The sequence below is a fragment of the Suncus etruscus genome, chromosome 18 (genome assembly GCF_024139225.1).
Source record: "Suncus etruscus isolate mSunEtr1 chromosome 18, mSunEtr1.pri.cur, whole genome shotgun sequence".
In the NCBI taxonomy this organism is placed as follows: Eukaryota; Metazoa; Chordata; class Mammalia; order Eulipotyphla; family Soricidae; genus Suncus; species Suncus etruscus.
Genome location: NC_064865.1, coordinates 55,973,995 through 55,992,346, shown reverse-complemented (window position 1 = coordinate 55,992,346; position 18,352 = coordinate 55,973,995). Strand labels below are relative to the sequence as shown.

The 18,352-nt window shown below is 46.5% G+C and overlaps 5 protein-coding genes across 5 annotated transcripts in view; 3 read left to right on the top strand and 2 right to left on the bottom strand.

Annotated features, from left to right (window-relative positions):
* Positions 1-18,352, bottom strand: part of LOC125996067 (uncharacterized) — a 70,290-nt gene that overhangs the window by 7,997 nt on the left and 43,941 nt on the right. The gene's annotated exons all lie outside the window — the stretch shown is intronic.
* LOC125996078 (uncharacterized) overlaps positions 1-18,352 on the top strand; it is a 135,509-nt gene that overhangs the window by 81,588 nt on the left and 35,569 nt on the right. The window lies entirely within an intron of this gene.
* The window catches only part of LOC125996117 (histone H2A type 1-B), a 949,462-nt gene that overhangs the window by 898,317 nt on the left and 32,793 nt on the right, over positions 1-18,352 (top strand). The window lies entirely within an intron of this gene.
* LOC125996119 (histone H2A type 1-D) overlaps positions 1-18,352 on the top strand; it is a 143,445-nt gene that overhangs the window by 92,300 nt on the left and 32,793 nt on the right. The gene's annotated exons all lie outside the window — the stretch shown is intronic.
* Positions 368-9,956, bottom strand: HFE (homeostatic iron regulator). The gene is made up of 6 exons (XM_049765008.1): positions 9,849-9,956; positions 4,565-4,828; positions 4,153-4,458; positions 1,226-1,501; positions 1,017-1,130; positions 368-455 (listed from the first exon to the last, which is right to left on the bottom strand). Exons 1-6 carry the CDS (start codon positions 9,949-9,951, stop codon positions 415-417), a joined length of 1,104 nt encoding a protein of 367 aa, XP_049620965.1. The 5' UTR covers positions 9,952-9,956; the 3' UTR covers positions 368-414.

The window sequence follows — 18,352 nt, the reverse complement described above, 5'->3', positions numbered from 1 at the left end:
AGGACAAGGATCACAGATAGGGTGTCTGAGGACACAGAAACATTCAACCTGAAGGGGCAGTAGGGCTCAGTGGTACAGTATGGGGCCTATTCCTGACAAAACACACAAGTGACTAAATGGGAAAGTAGTTGATTGGTTTAGGAGGCCCCACCCAGTAGTGCTCAGGGCTTACTCTCAACTTTGGGCCCAGGAATCACTCCTGAAGAAGCTCAGGGAAGTGCCAGGGATCGAACCCAGGTTGGGTGCTGGCAAGGCAGGCGCCCTCCCCACTGTGCTTTGGATCCGTTGATGCAAGTGCCTTGCGAGTGAATAAAGATGGTTGCGGGCAACACACAGCTGGTATTTCTGTGCTGAAGCAAAAATTTCTGGGATTCCTTGGAGTTGGTCTCCTCTTCCTTGGAGTTGGTCTTCTCTTCATTCATGTTCAGCTAAGATGTAGTCTCCCAAGGCCGTTCCTGGCAAGGCAGAGCCCAAGAAGTGTCATGGTCCAGTTTCTCCCAACCCCTCACCTCTCATCCCCTCATGCCCATCATCATTCCCTTATTACAGAGCACTGGGGTGGGGGTCAGGCACCTTCCGGTGTCTCCTCCTGGTTTGCTGACATACTTTTTTCCCTGTCTCTTTGTCTCCCTTTTCACTTCCTTCTGAGTCATCTCTATCGCCAGATGTCCCTTCTGGCTTCAGTTCCTGCTTAACTCTCACTGCATATCACCTAAGGTCCATGGGTTGACATGCCCTGTCTGTCCCCATTCTATCCCAGGGGCTCAGGGCACAAAGGCAAGCCTGGTGAGTGACAAGTGATGAACCTTATTGCCACCTCCCAGAAAGTTCCACCCCTGCAGCACCCCTTCATCCTCAACCTCAACCAGGAGTCCCACTGTGTCCCAAATCTCAGAAGATGCTCTGGGACTTGGAATAAAATCACTGGCCCCAACAACAAGGAGTGAAGAGAGGGGCTCTCCTCTCTCCAGCCACAGGTCCAGAGCCCCCCCCCCATGGGAAGGTTTTTGACTCACTTGAAGTTTGCCTCTTCCTTGAGACTCGGAACAAAACACCAATGAAGACGATGGCTATGCCAACAGCAATGGCGCTGGTGACGCCTATGACCAGGGCACTAGAAGGTGAAGGACCTGCATCACAAAACTGGGCTCAACTCATGATCAGGCCCGATCCCCAGGGGACCCTCCCCTCCTGGCCCTGGGGACTGTTCCCAGCACATGCGTACCCCAGGAAGTAGCGAGGGGCTGGTCCAGGCTGGGGTGTTCCACTTGGCAGGTGTAGCTCTGTTCTTCCCCCAGGGGCACAGCCAGAGACATCCAGACCTGGTATGTCCCATCCCCACTGGGCAGCACATCCCCAGGTCCACTCTCCTGGGCAGCCAGTAGCTGCCTGTTCTTCAGCCACTTGATGGTGATGTTTGGGGGATAGAAATTCCAAGTGTGGCACCAGAGAGTGATGGTGGAAGGAGCCATGTGGCGAGTCACTTGCACAGAAGGCGGCACTGCAGGAAGGAGGTGGGATGGAGTGTAGCTTCCATCCAGGCCCGGAAGCCAGAACTTCCACTTCCCCTCATGATAGAGGAAGGAGACACCTGGCTTATACAAGCCAGATGTTGGAGAAAGCCCTGGGTCCCCACACGTCTTCCCAATCCATCATCTCCAATCATATCGACCAGCTATCTCGACTGTCTACTCAGAAATAGGCAACTTATGGTCCATGTCTTCTGCCTTTGTGGGTGCATTGAATTCCGTTCCCCAAATGCCTGCTGCTGATGAAATGTGAGACTTCAGCTAGCTCATCTGCTTCCACCCAATAAGTAGACTTGCAAGAAAAACTTTCAATGGGGCCAGAGTGACCAATCAGTAGATAGGTCACTTGCCTTGTATGTGGCCAACCTGGGTTTGATCCTCAGCACCACATACATTCCCCTGAGCACCTCTATGAATGATCCCTGAGTGCAGAGTCAGAAGTAAGCTCTGAGCACTGCTGAGTGTGGCTCAAAATCCCAAAAAACTAAACAAACAAAAAAAGGCCAGGTGAACTGCCAAGAGCAATAGATTTTCCTATACTTTTCTCCCAGCATTAAACTATGGAAGAGGAAGTGTCAGTGATGTAATAGGCAGCAAAAGAGAAACAAAACAGGCTTCCACCCTGAGCTTTTATAAATAGATTCCAAGGGCTGGCGTGACTGTTCAGTAGGTAGAGCACTTGTCTTGCAGGCAACCATCCTGAATTTGATCCCCAGCACCCCTAATGGTCCTCTGAGCACTGCCAGGAGTGAACCCTGAGCACAGAGTCAGGAGTAAAGTCCTGAGTACCACTCGGCCTCATTCCCCCTATACAAGAGGGTGGACTTTTTATATCAAGTATATCTTTGAAAAGATATCTGTATCTTAGTTTGTTTGTTTGTTTTGTTTTGGGGCCACACCCGGCGGTGCTCAGGGGTTACTCCTGGCTGTCTGCTCAGAAACAGCTCCTGGCAGGCACGGGGGACCATTTTGGACACCGGGATTCGAACCAACCACCTTTGGTCCTGGATCGGCTTCCTGCAAGGCAAACATCACTGTGCTATCTCTCCGGGCCCTGCATCTTAGTATTTATAGCAACATGATTTAAATCACCAAAAAAAAAGGAGAATGATGCCCTTAGTGACCTAATAAATGGATCATGAAAGTGAACTATGTAAGGAAGAAAAAGATGATTATTAAATGAATCCACTCACATAAAATATAAATGACCAAGTGCCTGTCAAGTTGAGTAGATAAAAAGGCTGTGGTGTATACACTCAATGAGCTACTACTCTGCTGTAGAGAAAGATGAAGTAAGCAAACCAGAGGGACAGGAAGGGGGTTAAACCTGGAATTCTGCTGACCCTGCTTCAAATGCTTCACAGCACACATCACCTGAACATGATCACTCCTGAGCAGAGCCAGAAATATACCTCCAGATATGACCCCAAAACCCCAATTCTTCCCTCAAAGTGGATGAAATAATGGCCTTTTGTTTTTTGTTTGTTTGTTTGCTTTTGCTTTGATGACATACCAGGCAGTGCTCAGGAGTTACTTCTTGGCTTTGCACTCAGGAATTATTCCTAGTAGGCCATATGGGGTGCTGGGGATTAAACCCGGGTTGGCCACATGCATGGCAAGCACCCCTCCCACTATGCTGTCACCCAATGATAAAATAATGCCTTTAGTGACCTAATAAGTGAATCATGAGGTAACAAGTGAACTATATAAGGAAAAAATAATGATTCTTGAATGGCTCCACCCACACACAAAATGCAAATGACTAAAGCAAAACCTAACTCCTAGAGTTAATGAAAATCATCCACAGTGGTTATGGAAGGAAAGTGAATAGGCTTGAAAAAATGAGTCTTTTGTCATTCCACACTGAAGAGAGGTGTGGTGACAGTTCTACAACTATCAAGAATAAAATTGTCCCTGTAATTTCACAATATTGCAAACCAAGAACTTATCAAAAACCAAAGGCTGTGGAAGAGATGGAGGCATCAGGCTACTGCCCTGTTCTGTGGCAGTAACCTGGACTTCCAAAGGGGTCCCCGACTCTCCTTAGTTGCCTTTCTAGGTCATTTCTTGCCTTGGGCATTCATGTGAAATGCCTACATTTTTAAAAGTCACAGAAACACAAGGGGTTTTTTGAGTAGATCAGAGATGATCTGGGATATCTCATGCAAGGAAAAGGAAACAAACAAGCAAACCCAGAGATCATATTTCATAGCAGTTATCCATCTCAGATTAGTTCTCAGGGGAGAAGCTTCAAAATTCAGTTCTCCAGAGAGACCATTCCTTGACTCTCCATTTCATGACCTGTGGGGAGGGGTGTGGGGGGGGGGGTCCAAGGGCTGCTTCCATCATACCTTTCTGTTTCTATCATACCCCACAGCTTGCATCATACTCTGCTGCTCCCAATATCCCCCTTTTTTTTTGGGGGGGGGGGCCACACCTGGCGGTGCTCAGGGGTTACTCCTGGCTGTCTGCTCAGAAATAGCTCCTGGCAGGCATGGGGACCATATGGGACACCGGGATTCGAACCAACCACCTTTGGTCCTGGATCGGCTGCTTGCAAAGCAAACGCCACTGTGCTATCTCTCCAGGCCCCAACCAATATCCCTTGTTACTCCCATCATACCTTGCTGCTCCAGGGCCCTTCTTCCCAGTTTCAGCAGTTGACGCAGCTGCTCTGGACAGTCTCTCTCCAGGTAGGCCTTGTTCTGTCTGGCCCTATTCTTATTCATCTCCCACTCGACCTTGGTGACTTGGGCCCGAGGATCAGCTGGTCTCCAGCCCAGCGTCTCAGGGCAGAATTCCAAATGGTCCTGCCCGTCGTATCCATACTTCCAGAATCCCCTGATGCTGCTACTGTTGTCCTCTTCCACCTCACAGCCTAGCATCACCTGCAGGGTGTGAGACTCCTCCAATACACCCAGCTTTGTCGCTGAAAGCAAAGACACAAGTTCCACCATCCCTAAGAAGCCAAGTCTGTCCTTCCCCTACTAGTCCCTTACGGTCCCAAACCCCAGAGCTCTCATATCCCCACGGACCTTTGCTGTGGTTGGAGTTATCCATGATGGTCCAGAAGTCCAATATGAACATGTGGTCCCATCCTTTCAGGCTTTGACTCAGTTCCAGCCACAACTGGCTTGACGTGGCATCTGAGATCCACTGGGCACGTGGCTCTGCCCGGCGACTCTCATGGTTGTAGACCACAAACAGCTGGTCATCCACATAGCCCAAGGCCTCAAACAAGGACAGCCCACGGTCCCATTCAGGGGCACCCATGAAGAGATAGTGAAGAGAATGTGATCCTGGGGAGAAGATAACGAGTTTTGTGAGGTGTTGGAGGGCTGTAAGGACAGGTAGTTGGGACCCTTACATGTGACTGCCACTTCTTTGATGTTCCAAGCCTCTTTCCCATAATGAGGGCAGCCCCTCATGGAGCCATTAGATTCTAGAAAACTCCCAAGGCATCTGTAGTTGCAACTGTTGAACTCAAGAATTGGTGATCATGGGCTGGAGAGATAGCACAGCGGTAGGGCATTTGCCTTGCAAGCAACCGATACAGGACAGACAGTGGTTCAAATCCTGGCATCCAATATGGTCCCCTGTGCCTGACACGAGCAACTTCTGAGTACAGAATATATTGCTGGCACTATACACAGATGTGACTTCTGAATGTGCTTAGGGTTCTAATAGGGTCAAGGCTGAAGTAGCTGTGTTCAAGGTAAAATGCCTTGCTGGATGTTCTTTCTCTCTGACCCTAGGCATGCTTCTTTACTTAAACTCTTCCAAAGCAAATATTATTACCCTATTATATTTATCCCATAATATATCTCTTAATCCAACAAAAACATTTTTACATTATAAAAGTAAATAACTAACTTTTAATAAATAACTAAAAGTAACTCCTGAGCACGGCCAGTTGTAACCCTCCCCCAAAAAATAAAAACAAAAAACGAAAACAAAAGATAAAAGGTTGGTGCCCAGTGTCTATTAGATTCTAAGATCAGGGAAATTGGATTGGGATGCGTTCCCCACCCCCATGACTTATGTCTCTAAACTCTGTCCCTTGTGGAATAGAAGATCCTCAATGTAGGAAGACCTTAGCAACTTAGACCGTAAGAGCACTTCCCTCTAACCTCAACCAATTAGAAAATTTTCCCCAAAGCTCAGTGTACACAGTAGGCACTCAATGGAGATTTTCTGGGAAGAAGAAATGATGCAACTACATTTGGATCTGTGATCCCTAAACCTAGACTCTTCTAGGAGCAGGGGTCTCAAACGAGTGGCCCACGGGCTATTTGCGGCCCTCCGTACAACATTTTGTGGCCCTGCCCTAGAGGAATCTTTTTTGTTTTTTGTTTTTGTTTTAGTTGTTTGGGTCACACCCCCCAATGTTCAAGGCTTACTACTGACTTTGCACTCAAGGATCACCCCGACTTTGCCTCCTGCGGCCCCCAGGTAAATTGAGTTTGAGACCCCTGTCTTAGAGTCTAGACTTAAATTACAGCCCACCACTGTGAGAATCTAAGTGAACTCAAAGTTAACAAGCCCCAATCCCATCTTCCTTTCCCAAAGTTGATCTTATCCTCACCTTTGCCCTCTTAGAAGGCATCCATTACCTGCCATCCATTTGCTGAGATGAACACCAAAAGAAACACAATTAAGCACAGACCCACTGCCAAGGCACATTTCACTTACCTCATTCTTTTTTGCAATGGTGGACCCCACCTCATGGGTCCTCACCCATGTGCTCATCATCCCCTCTCTGGACTAATGTCACCACTTTGAGGCCACCCTCACTGTTTTTATGGTCGCTTTGTTGGTTGTTGTGTTTGGGCCATACCCAAATGTGCTCAGGGCTTACTCCTAGCTCTCAGGGGTCTAAATGGGGTGCTGGAAATAGAACTCAGGGGCAACTGCATGTAAAGCAAGTGCCCTAACAATTATGCTCTCTCTTGAGCCCCAACTGTTGCTTCTTTTTGCTTCTTTCCACAGAGCAGCCAGAATTATTCTGGTCAAAGACATGCTGGACACGTGACTTCTAGGCCAGTGACTGAGCCCAGGCTCACTTTTGACCTCCATCCTGAACACCCTTTAATCAGTATTTTTAATGTTTGTTTACATCTTTGTTATTGCATGATTGTTGGGAAGTTATACCCAGTGGCTCAGGGGCCATATAAGGTACAGGGGACTCAAGCCAGCCTCACAGCCATAGTTCAAAGCCACACAGACAGGTGCCTTTAAACTGTACTATCTCTTGGTCCCTCCATCAGTGTTTCTATCTTTTTTTTTTTTTTCGGGGAGAGACACACCCAGTAACCCTCAGGGGTTACTTCTGACTATGTGCTCAAAAATTGCTCCTGGCTTGGGGAACCATATAGGATGCCAGGGATCGAAACCAGGTCTGTTCTGGGTCAGCTGCATGCAAGGCAAACGCCCTACTGCTGCGCTATCACTCAGGCCCCTCAATCAGTGTTTCTTTGTGGAAAAACAATGTCTGGAGAACATCTGGCATTGTCTGGAGACACGTTTTGTTGTCAAAACTGGTGCTGTGCTATTAGACTCAGTCAGGAAAGGTCAGGGATGCTGCTAAATCTCCCTTTAGCATGACAGTCCCCAGAGAAATGGCCCAATGCTGAGGTGGAGGAGAAAATTACTCTAATTCAACCAGCTGGTCCCATTCAGCACCTCGGGGAGTGGCCTCAGGTCCCTGACTTAGGCACTTCTTCCTGGCTGTACACACCTTCCTATGATGCAAGTTCTCTAACCACTTGTTAGCTCCTCTCACCTCCACCCATCCCCTCAAACCACCTAAAGGCAAAGTAACCAGCAGCACTTGGCTCCCAGCACTGCTGGTACTCTGCCCAAGAGCATGGGGATAGGAATACTCAGCAACAATCAACTGTCAGGCTTTGTTTCCACTGCACTGGGGTGTTCAAGAACTGGGATATAGATATCTGGCCCTGGCATCATGAATGAAAGATACCACTGAGAAAAGCTACTATTGAGGAAAGCTACCACTAAGCAAAGCTACCACTGAGGAAAGTGGCCACTGTGAAAAGCTACTACTGAGGGAAAGTATCATTGAGGAAGGCTACCAGTGAGGAAAGTTTCCACTGGTTAAAGGTTACTACTGAGGAAAGCTACTACTGATGAAAGTCACCACTGAGAAAAGTCACAACTGGTTAAAATTACCATTGATAAACATTGCCACAGAGGAGAGTTTCTACAGATAAAAGCTACCGCTGAGGAAAGTTAACACTGAAGAGAATTTCCACCGAGGAAAGTTAACAATTGAAGACATCTACCACTGAGCAACGCTACAACTGGTTAAAATTACCATTAATGAAAGTTGCCCCTGAGAAAAGCTACAACTGAGGAAAGTTATCACTGATGAAATGATTAAATTAAAGCTATCACTGAGGAAAGTTACCACTGAGGATAGTTAGTACTGATGAATGTTATCCAGGCTATGACTGATAAGTTATCAGTGATGAAAGTTATCACTGATGATAGTTTACTCAGCCTATTATGTTTATTAGCCTAATACTGATAAACATGTAAAATTTACCACAGGTGAAAGTTGCCCGACCTACTACTGATGGAAGTTACCACAGATGGAAAGTTAACTGTGAAGAAAGTTACTCAGGCTACCATTGATGGAAGTTAACAGAGAACTCTCAGCCTGAAGTGTGGGAATACAGCTAAACATTCCTGAAACCATTGAGTATATGGGATGACACCAAACACCGAGTAGCATGTCACAGAGATTCATTAACTCCCTTCAACAGTAAAACTAGACCCCTAGAGAAAGTGAATCCACACCAGGGTCCATTTATGAGTGTTAAAACTAACATATCAATAGTTCCTGTCTCCCCAAGGAGACTGTGAGTTTCCTCCAACAGAATTGAAGGGGACTTAAAGCTCTCAGTGCATGGGACAGAGGCAGAGGAGAGGACCCGGATGTCCCAAGGGTTGGATCAGGACTCTCCTGATCACCTGGACAACCGAGATGAACATCCTTGCCCCCTTTTAACCAGTTCACCGAGTTTGAGCGCTTTCCCCTGTCATGTTACAAAGATATAAAGGGGGGACATTTTCCTTTCTTCTGTAATTTAAGGAGACCACTCTAATAGACCACCTGGAGTTTACCTGCTTTACTGTTTCTTTGAGTTTGTTTGTTTGTTTTGTTAAGGGCCCACACCCGTGATGCCAAGGATTACTCCTGGCTCAATATTCAGGGATTAGTCCTTAGTGGGAGTTCATGTGGGATCAAACCAGGGTACAAGGCAAGCGCCTTCGTTGCTGGATGGTCTCTGGCCATTTCCTGCCTTCCTTGCAAAACCTTCTCTTGAATAAAATCGTTTCTGACCTCAGCTGTGCAGTCTGAATTCCCTGCCTTCATTTTTATCTGCCTGACAACCAGGAACTACAAAAATCCACTTTGCCACTTGGCTTGGGTCGATTCCCCTTCACCCCTTCCTGATACCCCAAGGTGTTAGAAACACTGAATCAGCAAGCCTGGGTGGAAAAAAAAATAAAAAAAACGGAACTTGCGACAAATCAGATCAAAAGATCAAAATAAAACCCTCCATCCACTTCCCCGCCCTCCCCCTCTGCAGAGTCTTCCATCTTGGGGTCTGGAAAAAAAAGAAAGGGGAGCCCAGAAGGGCCAGACAGACAGACAAACATGCAAGTGCCTGCGCACACAGTTAGAAAGCAACCTTAATCCCTACCAACTTTTGGCCTGTGGTTTGGAAATATCCGGGGCACAAGGCCAAGGTCGCCTTTAGCTCAAAGCATTTCCCGTTTGGGGACCATAGCAGGGGGGAGGGGAAGGGTCGTTTCCACCCGTAGAGAACCGGGGGACCCACAACTCCAATCCAGAGATCCCTCCAAACCTAGCCCCCAGGCCAGGCAGATTCTACTGCACATCGGTGCCTGGCGGGGGGCCTGGTTCGGTGTAAACCAGGGCGCGGGGAGAAGAGTCTCCGGATTTTCCAAGGTAACGCCCCAGAAATTAACATAATGTCACAGCAAATGGGCCCCAAATGCACATTAGGGGGGAGGGACAGGGCGGTTCCGAGGACTCAGAACAACCTGGCAAGAAACAAGCCTTGGAGGTACAGGCCCCGAGGCCCCCCTCTGCACCCCTAAGTGGCCGGGACCCCCTTTTTGGGAAGGGTGGGTGGACCCAAGTTGGACCCCTTTCCCCATCTTGGAGCAAACTCCCTAAGGCTCAAAACCCAAAGTTGCTCCGGATCATTTTATTTTTGTCCCCCCCAACTTCCCCGGCCAGGCCCCGCCACCCCGACCCGGACTCACGCGTGGGCCGCCCTGGCCCGGCCCCGGTGGGCGGGAGCCGCAGGACCCGCAGGACCCACGCGAGCCCCAGCAGCCGCAGCAAGCGCAAGGCGCGCGGGCCCATCGCCCCGGCTGGTGGCTGGTTCCGACGGCGCGTCCGGGCGCGTCTCCGAGGCTCCTGCAGCTCCCGGGAAGCTCAAGGGCCTCGGGAGTCACCCCCGGGCCCTGGCAAGGGCTGTGGGCATCGCCGAGGAAACTTCCTGCCCTGGGGGAGCCTTTTCCGGGCCATTGGAGAAAAAAGAGAAAGAGCTTCCCAGCTGGGTTGGACTCGCCCTCCGCGGCCCTGCTGGGTAGGGTCAGGCCAGAAGGGGTGTTGCTGATGAAGGGGTGGGGGTGGGAGGGGCGTGTAGTTTATGCTTTTCTCTTCCAAAGTTGCATGCATGTATAATTTAATTTCAGATCCCCAAAACGCTTCAAGTTCCACTTGCTGAGCTGGTTAAGAATGAGAAGAAAAGAAATTGAGCAGAGGAGAAAGTTACCCATAACAGATGACCTACTGGGAAGGGCTTGCAGAGGTTAAGTGGGGGTTCTTAGGTGCATGGGTGAGTTAAGAAAGGACACAGGCTAATAATCCAAGCCAGAGTCAAGAACGATGAAATCATGTGACCCAAACTTTAGCAACCAATTTTAACAAGGGGCCTGTTAGAATGAGGGGTGGCAGTGGTGGTCTGGAATGAACTGGGATCTCGGAGGGAGGGAGAGTGACACTGGCGGTGGGATTGGTGCTGTAACTGCGTATGTCTAAAATCCAACAATGAATAACTTAAAATTCCAATGACTTAAATAAATTTTTCTAAATAAATAAAATGTAGGCATAAATGATTATTTATTTATCTATTTATTTTTGGTTTTTGGGACACACCCTGTGACAGTCAGGAGTTATTCCTGGCTGTGTGCTCAGAGATTGCTCCTGACTTGGGGAACCAAATGGGACACCTGGGATAGAATGGAGGTCCGTCCTGGATCAGCTGCGTGCAAGGCAAACACCTTACCACTGTGCTATTACTCCAGCCCCAAGAAATGATTTATTTTTTGGTTTGAAAGCTGCATTTAAAAAAATGGAGGGAAGCACTCCTGTGGTGCTCTGGGGTTGCTTGGAGAAAGGACCATAGGCAGGACACCCCGTATAGAATCGGGTCCAGTCCTCCCTCCCCGCCCCCAAGCAAGGGGATTGCCTCCCCAAGTGCACTATTTCTCTGACTGCCAACCTTGCACTTTTGACTCATTAGTCAGTCAGAAGATGAAGGAATTTTATCTTATTAAAAGGATTTTTTGGGGGGCCCGGAGAGAGCACAACGGTGTTTGCCTTGCAAGCAGCCAATCCAGGACCAAAGGTGGTTGGTTCGAATCCCGGTGTTCCATATCGTCCCCTGTGCCTGCCAGGAGCTATTTCTGAGCAGACAGCCAGGAGTAACCCCGAGCACCGCTGGGTGTGGCCCAAAACCCCCCCAAAAAAAGGATTTTTTTTTGGGGGGGGCTATACCTGATGACACTCAGGGGTAACTCCTGGCTCTGCACTTAGAAATCGCTCTGGCTTGGGGGACCATAAGGGATGCCGGGAGGTTGTACTGTGGTCTGTCCTGGGTCAGTTGCATGCAAGGCAAATGCCTCACTGCTGCAGCATCACTCCGGCTCCAAAATCGTTGTTTTTTTTTTCTTTGACGGCTACATCTGTGGCCTTTAGGGGTTACTCCTGGCTCTATGCTCAGGGATCTCTGCTGGTAGTTTGAGAGGGTCATGTGGGATGCCAGGGATCAAATCCCAGTGGGTTGCATACAAGGCAAACGCCTCCCTGCTGTGCTGTGCTGTACTGTGCTATTTTTACCGCTCTTGAAACTTGTTTTTGAGGGGTGGAAAGAGGAAAACAAAAGTACCACACCTGGCTCATGCTGAGGGGTAACTTGTAGTGGTTCTGGCGAGCTGAAAGCAGTACCCGAGATTCAGAACATGGAAGACTCGAGTCTTAACCTCAAGCGACTCTCCAGGTCCCATTACTGAAAAATGATTCACATTTCACACAATGGAACCTATTTATTTATTTATTTATTTATTTATTTATTTATTTATTTATTTATTTATTTATTTATTTATTTTTGGCTTTCGGTCACACCCGGCAGCGCTCAGGGGTTACTCCTGGCTCCACGCTCAGAAATTGCTCCTGTCAGGCTCGGAGGACCATATGGGATGCCAGGATTCGAACTACAGTCCTTCTGCATGCAAGGCAAACGCCTTGCCTCCACGCTATATCTCAGACCCCGGAATTTATTTTCTATAGTTTTCTAGCACATTGAAATCTCCTGAAGAATCACTGCACCTCTGGCTATCTTGCGCTTTTCCTGGACTCCAGACTCAGTGCTTGCAGGACCTGCTCTGTGCAAACTGTTCTCAGCTCTGTACCAGGAAAGGCTAAATAGGACAGGGCAGCTGGTATGGCACCTTGAGGCCAGTCTTTCTCCTACCTTGGAGAGCCCGGTTGGTCTGGGCCAGTGATGGGCAACCTTTTTTCAACTGAGCCAAATCTCACCAAAACCACGATTGAAATTTATTTTGAGAGCCACACAGGGCACGTACTGACAGAGGGTAGGAGCAGAGTCCTGACTCCTGGAGCGGCTGCCTGGCACAGAAGAGCGGCATTAAAAATTGTAAAGAGCTGCATGTGGCTCGCGAGCCGTGGCTGGCTTGCCGGCCATGGGTCTGGGCAATCAGGTTCAGTTCCTAAAGCTGCTAACATTCCCTCCAGTTCCTCAAAGAGCTGTGCACTTTCTGTCTTTCACTGGTGGCCGGGTGGCTGAATAAGAGGAATTTCATGATTTCTAGAGGAGTCTCATCAGAAGACCCACTGAGATGATCTTCCCTTAATGTGGATGACTGATCAGAAACTCCCACAAAATATATCATCATTAATCCATTTGAATTTTACCTTCTTACATGATGTTAGTTGGGGGTCTGAGTTCACTTTTTTTTTGCAAGTGGCTAGCCAGTTGTGCCAACACCACTTGTTGAAGAGGCTTTCCCTGCTCCGTTTAGGATTTCTTGCTCCTTTATCAAAAATTAGATGATTGTATGTCTGGGAAACATTCTCTGAGTACTCAAGCCTATTTCACTGATCTGAGTGTCTGTCTTTATTCCAATACCATAAGGTATATAGAACAACATGTAGGTAAAACACTCCATGACATTGAGACTAAAGGCATCTTCAAGGAGGAAACTGCATTCTCTAAACAAGTGGAAACAGAGACAAACAGATGGAAATATATCAAGCTCAGAAGCTTCTGCACCTCAAAAGAAACAGTGCCCAGGATACAAGAGCCACCCACTGAGTGTGAGAAATTATTCACCCAATACCCATCAGATAAGAGGCTAATATTCAAAGTATACAAGGCACTGACAGAACTTTACAAGAAAAAAAATCTAATCCCACAAAAAAATGGGGAGAAGAAATGAACAAACACTTTGACAAAGAAGACATACAAATAGCCAAAAGGCACATGAAAAAATGCTCCACATCACTAATCATCAGGGAGATGCAAATCAAAACAACTATGAGGTACCATCTCACGCCACAGAGATTGGTGCACATCACAAAGAATGAGAACAAACAGTGCTGGCAAGGATATAGAGAAAAAGGAACTCTTATCCACTGCTGGTGGGAATGCCATCTAATCCAAACTTTATGGAAAGCGATATGGAGATTCCTCCAAAAACTGGAAGTTGAGCTCCCATATGATCCAGCTATACCATACCTAGGGATATATACCCAAGGAACACAAAAATACAATACAAAAATCCCTTCCTTACACCTATATTTATTGCAGCGCTATTTACAATAGCCAGACTCTGGAAACAACAAAGATGCCCTTCAACAGATGAGTGGCTAAAGAAACTGTGGTACATATACACAATGGAATATTACGAAGCAGTCAGGAGAGATGAAGTCATGAAATTTTCCTCTACTTGGATGTACATGGAATCTATTATGCTGAATGAAATAAGTCAGAGGGAGAAAGATAGATGCAGAATAGACTCATTCATCTATGGGTTTTAAGAAAAATAGGGGCCCGGAGAGATAGCACAGCAGTGTTTGCCTTGCAAGCAGCCAATCCAGGACCTAAGGTGGTTGGTTCAAATCCCGGTGTCCCATATAGTCCCCCGTGCCTGCCAGGAGCTATTTCTGAGCAAACAGCCAGGAGTAACCACTGAGCACCGCTGGGTGTGTCCCAAAAACCAAAAATAAAATAAATAAATAAATAAATAAATAAATAAATAAATAAATAAATAAAAAGAAAAATGAAAGATATTCTTGCAATAATTTTCAAAGACAAAAGAGAGGAGGGTTAGAAGTTTCAGCCCACTACATAAAGCTCACCACAAAGAGTGGTGAGTACAGTTAGAGAAATAACTACATTAGGAACTATCATACCAATGTGAATAAATGAGGGAACTAGAAAGCCTGTCTAGAGCACAGGTGGGGATGGGGTGGGGAGGAGGGAGATTTGGCACATCGGTGATGGGAATGTTGCACTGGTGAAGGGGGGGGGTGTTCTTTACATGACTGAAACCCAACCACAATCATGTTTGTAATCAAGGTATTTAAATAAAGATATTGGGGGAAAAAAAAGAAATTCAGGAGGTCCATATGCCTCCAGGGAAAGAAAGAATTGCTAAACCTCTGAAAGAAAAACAGATACTAGGATCTAGGACCAGGATTATGCACCAGCAAGCCACTCAGTGTCACTCTATTCTCACTTCTGCACTACCCCTAGAATACACACCAACTCTCACGGATTCCTGAGGAAGTAACATATTGCCTCAGAAAAGGAGATTCCTTTATCATGAAATGTTAGAACTGATTAGGACATAATTGTTATGTAGCAAAGCCTGGGCAAGCCATCTCAACAACCTTGAAGATGCCAATAATCCTAATATCCTAGATGAGAAAGAAGACTATTCCAGACATCTGATCTCTTAAGCAATTAACAAAGAAGCTTGACTTACCACAATGAGTGGTGAGTGCAGTTAGAGAAATAACTACGGGGCCGGAGAGATAGCATGGAGGTAAGGCATTTGCCTTTCATGCAGAAGGTCATCGGTTCAAATCCCAGCATCCCTTATGGTCCCCTGAGCCTTCCAGGAGTGATTTTGAGTGTGGAGCCAGGAGTAACCCCTGAGTGCTGCCGGATGTGACCCAAAAAACAAAAACAAACACAAAAAAATAGAACTTGGAGACAAGCAGGGAGTAGGGGAGGAGGGAGACAGGGGATATTGGTGACAGGAAGGTTACTCCAGTGAAGGGGGTGTACTTTTCATAACTAAAACCCAACTACAATCATGTCTGTAATCATGGTGCTTAAATAAAGATATTATAAAAAAAGAGAAAAATATATATCATCAGCAGGTTCACTGAGATGTTTGAGATGATTTTCCTTTAGTGTGGATGGCTGATCAAAATTCCTGAAAAATACCTCATTAGAAAGCCCACAAAAATTTTTTTTCCATTAGTGTGGATGGCCAATGAGAATCATGTTAATGGTATTGACATACTGTTTGCTTTGTAACAAATATTTAATTGGCCTAAAGATGTATCCCCTGGGGCCGGAGAGATAGCATGGAGGTAAGGTGTGTTTGCTTTTCATGCAGAAGGTCAATGGTTCGAATCCCAGCATCCCATATGGTCCCCCGAGCCTGCCAGGAGCGATTTTGGAGTGTGGAATCAGGAGTAACCCCTGAGCGCTGCCGGGTGGGAACGAAAAACCAAAAACAAAAACAAAAAAAAACAAAAAAAATTCTGCTCTATTAAGTGTGTATATAGTGAACTTTTTTCTTCCTAACATAAGGATTAATACAGGCAAATATAGCCTTGATCAAATTTCCTACCTGGAAAACTCTGTGCCAAAAAAGACACGTAGAAACAACATTTTTCCTCTGTCTTTAAAATGCCCTTGCAGTTCCTGCTTGTTGGGACATCTCTAAAGACCTTGAGTACTTACTGACTAACTTTTACCTCAGAATTTACATTGAAAAAGGTTTGTCCAGGATGTAGTATTGGGCTATTGAGACTTTTACCAGGTATAAGATCTGCATTTCTTTCAGATATAACCTGTCTCTTTCATCTTTCCCTTATACACAAAAAAATATCTCCCTGCAGAAATGAAAAGCCTGACAGGGAAACTCAGCATCTTGCTAATCTCCTAATTTACATCTGAGGCTAGCCAAGTAGGAACTGATTTGAGATATTAAAATTAACCTTCACCTTTATAACTCAGGACTCTTACTTTATATAGATCTATTCATCAGGTCTTCACATTACCTTAGCCAGGTAAATTGTTTTGTAAATCAAACAATTCATACTGATAATGTTTCTGTTTACTAGAAGATTTGCTCTTTACAAATGTGAGCATTCTTTTCATACCGCATTTATACCCTTGCTTCTGACATTAAATTTTTAGAACATGCTTTTCTCCCACATATATTGTATGGTCTCTCATTTCTTTATATTTATTTCATCGTCTGTGCATCCACTCTCCTCGAGTGGAAAGCAGGTGTGGCTAAGGGTTCTTAAATTTTGCATACAGGAGGCCAGTTCACTATCGCTCAGACTGTTGGAAGGTTGAACTATAGTTTAAGAAATATGAATAAATTCCTATGCACACTGCATATATATCTTATTTTGAATTGAAAAATGAAAAATAGGTCACTCCTCAACCAGGCGGCAGGACATATGCGCTAGGATCCTGTGGCTGGCCTGGGCGATGGCATGGAGATGTCAGAGGGGTTTTCTCCACTCTTTGAGACCACACCAACACTGCCTGTGGTCCCGGGGTACTGGGTGTCTATGAAGACAAGCTCGGGAGGACCTGGGTGGTCTTTGTGTGCAGGGTGAGATGCTCCGACCAGTTTATCAAAAGGTTTATCAAAAGGTTCAGTTGGACGCCAAGGGTGCCTGGGGAACGCCCAATGAGCAGATTAATCGTGTCCTTGTGGAAGTTTCCTATTTGTCCCTAAGCTCCACAGGGCATGGTCAATCCAGTAGTGGCTGCACTGCCCAGGATGTGGCACTTGCATCCTGAGAGAAGATACCTGCCAACAGATTCCAGATTCTGGGAGATTTTGGACCACTACCAGATGGACTTCAGGAAGTAGCTGATCCTGGGCCTGGTGACAGAAACTATTGATCATGACCGGCTAGCGGGGCCACTCTGCACCTTTCAATATGCCCGTGATGTGTGGCTGCCTTGCATCTCTCAGTATGGCCGTGATGCATGGCTGCCCTGTACCTCTCAATATGGCTGTGATGTGTGGCCACACTGCACCTCTCAATTTGGCCGGGATGTGTGGCTATCCTGTACCTCTCACTATGACCATAACACGTGTCTGCCCTGCACCTCTCAGTATGGATGTGATGTGTGGCCATTGAGTCTTCCCCACTCTGCAGCAAGACTTTATTGTTCTCTTTCCCACCTTTGGCACCCAGAGTTTTTCTTGACACCCAGATGGGCTTTTATAAAATAAATCACCCTTTTATAACCAAAAAAAAATAGAATGTTTAAAATAAAGAACAGGTAAAGTTAAACCAACAAACTTACCAGTATTTCAATGGGAACTATAGACCTGCTTTTGGCAGGTTATAGTCCCTGTCTGAGACTGAAAAGGGAGTCGAGAGACAAGGAGAAGGAGAAGATTTGAAGTGCTGGATTCTATCCAAAACGAAGGATTTCTCCAACTTTATCTTTATCTTTACTTTCATTTGTAAAATTCCACCTGATAGGTACTTTTGTCTCTCACTTGACCCTTCTTCTCCTGGTTGGTGAATAAAGAGATTTCTGTTGACTTGGCTTGCAGAGTGAAACCATGAGGCAAGAAGCCAAGCCAATTCCTTGATTCTTTCCTGTCTTGATTTATTAATTCTACCTGATTCAGACCTATTCAGCCAGAGTTAGAAATATGACACTTGGGGTGATTTCACATGGAGAGTGTGATACATATCCACAGCTGGGAGGGGACTGCTGTTGGGAATAGAGGTGTTGCCTGAGGAGAGGGAGCAAGAGGAAGGCTACAAGGGATCATGGAGGGCAACAGGAAGAGGCTTCATGAAAAGCTTAGCTTAGAAGCCATATGGAGAAATGCACATGATGGTTAGGGCCATGTAATAAAACTGGCTGTGTCTTGAAACTTCATCTTACTGCTTGTGAATCTCCCCACGGTTATCCTGCAACCTTCAGAACTGCCAGCTTAAGGCCTAAAGGCACTGAGCCAAGAACGGTCTCATCCCAACCTAGGACTCTATATTTTACATTTATACAGCAGCCCATAGTTTGAGGGTGTGCCACAGTATGCATAATCTCAAGGGGAACTCAAGAGGCACACCAGATGTATCCCTAGATTTCCCTGGTGTGGAGAGCTAAAATAACCCCCACGGGGTTCCTCAAAAGGCCTGCTGTGGTCGCCTTTCCCCCTGTGTGGATAGT